General features: G+C 39.4%; 1 protein-coding gene across 1 annotated transcript; it reads left to right on the plus strand.

The window, feature by feature from the left end:
* Nucleotides 1–1,277: 1,277 nt before the first annotated feature.
* LOC142750765 (olfactory receptor 11A1-like) lies at nucleotides 1,278–3,659 on the plus strand. Its single transcript, XM_075859743.1, has 2 exons — nucleotides 1,278–1,337; nucleotides 2,727–3,659. The coding sequence occupies exons 1-2, from the start codon at nucleotides 1,278–1,280 to the stop codon at nucleotides 3,657–3,659; spliced, it is 993 nt and encodes a 330-aa protein (XP_075715858.1).
* The last annotated feature ends 1,715 nt before the right edge of the window (nucleotides 3,660–5,374 follow it).

Consider the following 5,374-nt stretch of genomic DNA (forward strand, 5'->3'; position numbering starts at 1 on the left):
GGAAGTGGAGCTTCATAATTTTAAAATGAAGTTGTTATTCTAGATTGCCTCTTGTCGGGGAGACATTAGTGCTTTTTATCTTAAGAGGCAGAAACTTAGTCGGGCTCTATTAGGGGCTTGAGCAGCTGCCCACAATTAAATACAAGGGCAACAATAGTGCCCTCCTTGGTAGACGCAGACCTACAATTTCTCCACCACTCATCTGTATGTATCATCTACCATGTCTAGTATCATCTGCCATGTCTGGTGTCGTCTACCACATCTGGTGTTATATGCATCATCTGCCACGTCAAGCTCCATCCGTACCAAAGTCTCTGCTATAGTTTGGACTCTTACAGGTACTCTTGTTCTAAAGACTTTGCATAGACTTTATATAGACTGCGGAGTGGCCTAGTTGGTGCACATACTCCTTGACAATACCTGTAAGATCATGAAGGCTTTAAATGCTTAACTTAAGTTATAAAGGTTTTTCACTTCTTTGCTTTAGTATTTTTTTGTATTGAAATCAGAATTTTTTAAATATTAACTTCAAAAGAGTTTTACTTTTTTCTTTCTCTCTCTCTCTCTCTCTCTCTCTCTCTCTCTCTCTCTCTCTTTCTTTCTTTCTTGCTTTCTTTCTTTTCTTTAAGAAGAACAAAATTGAAAGACTAAATCCTTTAGGATTATATCTCAATAGATTAATTAGACTTATTTCATATATTATGTCTGTACACCGGGGAGGCTGGAGGAGCCCTCTCTGGAATCTCCAGATATAGATAATTCCACACATGAAGATATAAAATGACCGTATTATGAAGCTTTATACAATTATAGACTATTTCGCTGGCTGCACTCTGCTCTAGTATGTGTGGGATTTATCTTATTCTAAAGTAGAAACATTGATTGTTGTCCTCAAATATTATGAGATATAATATACCGGGTTTTATTATCTGCACATATGGATATTCTACACAACACGGATAAAGCTGAGGTGAGTCCCCAAGAGTTTCCTAATCTTATCCTATGAAATAGTCATTCTGAAGGAAATGGATCAGAGTTTTTACTCAACAGAAATAGTATTAGCAGTGAATGAATTATAACAGGTGGGTGTAGTATCTGCTTATATTGTTATTTGGAGAGTTAGTAGACCCTCTATAACCATAATCAGATGGATGCAAGATAACCTGGAGGTGAGGAGTCTAAGGGAGCCCATGTCTTAGCTCTTAACCCTCTCCTGGAGGTAAGGTCTATTCTGCAGGGTACTTCCCCCAGGTTGTGGTCATCTGAATAGTCTCTAAATGGTGGTAACTGCTCTACAGGGTCCGACAGATGAAGGAAAGGATAAAGCACAGACAGAGGTAAGATATGAGGATCATTTTAACCACAGTATTAGCAGGGTCAGGCTGGATGTGGAATAAATTCTGGGGGCCAAGGCTACAGCTACATGAATACATTAGGCTAGGTTCACATTTGCATCGCAGATCTGTTCGGAAAATGGCAGAAAAATAGCGCCAAACCTGCTTTATTTTTTTCATTGGCAGCATTTGGGTGTTACACGTCATTTAAGTTTTATTTAAAAAATCTGGGGGTAATGTGAAAAAAACAGTCAATTCACTATTGTTTTTTGGCTTTTTTTTAATTCCAGTATGCACCATGTCGTATAAGTAAATTCATAACTTCATTCTACAGGTCATTATGGTTGTGGCAATAGCAAATATGTCTACTTTATTTCATATTTACTACTTTTGCACTCAGAGGCGTAACTAGAAGGAAAAATTTTTGTCCTTGGACCTTCCTCTAAACTTTTTAGCTCCCCACACAGTAATAGTGTCCCCAAAAAGTAATAATGCCCCCTGAACAGCACATAGTTCCCCCAAACAGATGTAGTCATCTTTTGCTGCCCCAATAAGGAAGTTAGGCCCCTATATAATTGTTAAGCTCCCTATACAGTAGTTTTGCCCCATATAGTAATTTGATCCCCATACAGTAGTTAGGCCTTTATATAGTATTTAGCTGCCCCATATAGTAGTTAGGTACCCCTATATAATAGTTAGGATGGCATATTTTAGTTAAAGCCCCATATAGTAGTTAGGTTCCTTTTACAGCCGTTAGGTCCCCCATACAGTAATTTGGTTCCCCATATAGTATTTAGGTGCCCCTATATAGTATTTAGGTCCCCTAGATAGTAATTAGGCCTCCAAATAATATTTAATTGCCTACATATGGTAGTTAGGTGCTTCCATCAAGTAGTTAGACCTCCCAGATAGTAGTTAGGCTCCATATAACAGTTAAGCCCCCCAGATAGTAGTTAGGCTTCTATATAGTTTTTAGGCCCCATATAGTAGTTAGGTCCTTCAGATAGTAGTTTGCCCCCTCAGAATGTAGTTTGTCCCCCAGATAGTAGTTAAGTTCCCATAAAGAAATTAGGCCATATAGTAGTTTGGTTCTCATATAGAGGTTAGATCCCATATAGTATTTAGTCCCCATTATATTAGTCAGGTCTTCATACAGTATTTAGGCCCTCATCTATTAGGTAGGTTCCCATCTAGAAGTTATGCCCCAATATAGTATATGACCCCATATATTATTTAGGTTCTCAAATAGCAAGTTGACTTGGAAATAATAGTTAGGTCCCCCATACAGTAGTTAGACCCCATATAGTAATCAAGCTCCCATACAGTAGTTAGGTATTCATTACACGGCTATCATTGTGTGATTCTTAGCATTTAATCATGTGTCTCCTCCAGATGGAATTAAAAAATAATATCACCTCCATCATCCTTCTCGGATTTCCTAATCTACAAAACTTCACATTTCTATTCTTCTCACTACTGGGCATTATTTACTGTGGGACCATTTTAGGAAACCTTCTTATCATGATCTTATACTTAGTGAGTAAAACCCTCCAGTCCCCCATGTACTTCTTCATTACACAGCTATCATTGTGTGACATCCTGGTGACCACAGATATTGTCCCCATCCTGCTTCACACTGTACTGTATGGAGGGAGTACTATGACTCTCATCGGCTGCATCATCCAGTTTTCTGTCTTTGTCACCTCGGAGTCCTCGGAATGTCTTCTACTGTCAGTGATGTCTTATGATCGATATCTGGCCATCTGTAACCCCCTCCGTTATAACTCCATCATGAATCATATGTTTTGTGTGACATCAGTAATTGTGACTTGGTTGGTGGGTTTTATGGTGATGTTGGTCTATACAATCTCTATCTATAATCTGCATTTCTGTGGACCGCACGTTATTGACCATTTCTATTGTGACTTAGAACCTATACTGCAGCTCTCCTGCTCTGATACATCAATCATTCATAAAGAGGTTCTTATATTGGGATCTTTAGTTGTTATGGGACCCTTTATAATAATTGTGATGTCCTATGTGTACATTGTCATCACCATTTTGAAGATCCCATCCAATACCGGAAGACATAAAGCCTTCTCCACCTGTAGCTCCCACCTTATTGTGGTTTCTTTATTTTATGGGACATTAATGATTGTTTATATGTTTCCACCAAGAGGACAATCCCTGATCCTGAGCAAGATCATGTCTCTGATGTATACTGTGGTGACTCCACTGCTTAATCCTATTATATACACTCTGAGGAACAAAGACTTTAAAGAAGCTTTCCATAAAATTCACATTTTTGTTCAAATTTTCTCATAAAGAACACTAGTTTCATATAGTGTAGTGTAATAGTCAATAAAGATAAACTTTACATGAAAAAAGAAAATGGTGAAGATCAGTAATGTTGTATTTTTTCTTTAAGGTAATAAAAATAACTTGTGTGGTATCCAGCCACAGTATGGTTTGTGTTATCCAGTCACGGTATGGTGGTGTTATTTAGTCATGGTATGGTGCTGTTATCTAGTCATGGTATGGTGGTGTTATCCAGTCACGGTATGGTGGCGTTATTTAGTCATGGTATGGTGCTGTTATCTATTCATGGTATGGTGTTGTTATCCATTCACGGTATGGCAGTGTTTTCCAGTCACGGTATGGTGGTGTTATCTGGTCATGATATGGTGGTGTTATCTAGTCATGTTATGGTGGAGTAATCCAGTCACGGTACCATGGTGTTATATAGTTATGGTATGGTGCTATTATTCAGTCACGGTATGGCGGTGTTGTCTCATCATGGCATTGTGGTGTTAACCAGTCATGGTATGGTGGTGTTATCCAGTCATGGTATGGTTGTATTATCTAGTCATGGTATAATGGTGTTATCTAGTTATGTTATGGTGGTGTAATCCAGTCATGGTACCGTGGTGTTATCTAGTCATGGTGTGGTGGTGTTACCCAGTCATGTTATAGTGGTATTATCCAGTCACGGTATGGTGGTGTTATTTAGTCATGGTATGGTGGTGTTATCTAGTGACAGTAAGTTGTTGCTATCCAGTCACTGTATGGTGGTGCTATTTAGTCACTGTATGTTGGTATTACCCAGTCATGGTATGGTGGAGTTAGCCAGTCACGGTATGGTGGTGTTATCCTGTCATGGTATGGTGTTGTTATCTAGTCATGATATGGTGGTGTTATCTAGTCACGGTATGGTGGTGTTACCCAGTCATGGTATGGTGGTGTTATCTAGTCATGGTATGGGGTTGTTATCCAGTCACGGTATGGTGGTGTTATCTAGTCATGGAATGGTGCTATAATTCAGTCATGGTACCGTGGTGTTACCCAGTCATGGTATGGTGGAGTTATCTAGTCATGGTATGGTGGTGTTAGCCAGTCACGGTATGGTAGTGTTATCTAGTCACGGTATGGTGGTGTTACCCAGTCATGGAATGGTGGTGTTATCTAGTCATGGTACAATGGTGTTATCTAGTCATGGTACTGTGGTGTTACCCAGTCATGGTATGGTGGTGTTGTGTTATCTAGTCATGGTATGGTGGTGTTAGCCAGTCATTGTATGTTGGTGTTAACCAGTCATAGTATGGTGGAGTTATCTAGTCATAGTATGGTACAAACTTGCAAATGACAATGACTTGTTTGATATGGAACATGAACATGATTGTCACAGTTTAATGCAACTAGAAGCCCAGGGGTTACCATGTGTCACTGATGTACCTTTGACTAACTATGATATTCAGTATTTTGTAGACGGATCTAGGTACTAGAATGAGCAGACGGGACATTTCACTACCAGTTATGTAGTAGTCTAGGAAGGTAAGACAGTTCTGCAAAAGTCACTGCCCTCCAGCAGCTCCGCCCATGAGGCAGAACTCATGGAACTGGAAGATGCATGTAAGTTGGGCACAGTTAAAAGTGTGAACGTCTATACAGACTCAAGGTATGCCTTTGGAGTCGTACACGATTATGGCACGATATGGTAAATAAGAGGCTTTCTGACTTCAACAGGCAAACACCGCTCAATC

The sequence above is a fragment of the Rhinoderma darwinii genome, chromosome 3 (assembly GCF_050947455.1).
Source record: "Rhinoderma darwinii isolate aRhiDar2 chromosome 3, aRhiDar2.hap1, whole genome shotgun sequence".
Classification (NCBI taxonomy): Eukaryota; Metazoa; Chordata; class Amphibia; order Anura; family Rhinodermatidae; genus Rhinoderma; species Rhinoderma darwinii.

What these genes read in the sequence shown, in the direction of transcription:
- LOC142750765 (XM_075859743.1), top strand. Translation starts at nt 1,278, where the DNA reads ATGGTGGTAACTGCTCTACAGGGTCCGACAGATGAAGGAAAGGATAAA. An exon ending in AGGATAAAGCACAGACAGAG is followed by an intron (nt 1,338 to 2,726) that starts GTAAGATATGAG and finishes TGTCTCCTCCAG; the next exon opens with ATGGAATTAAAAAATAATAT.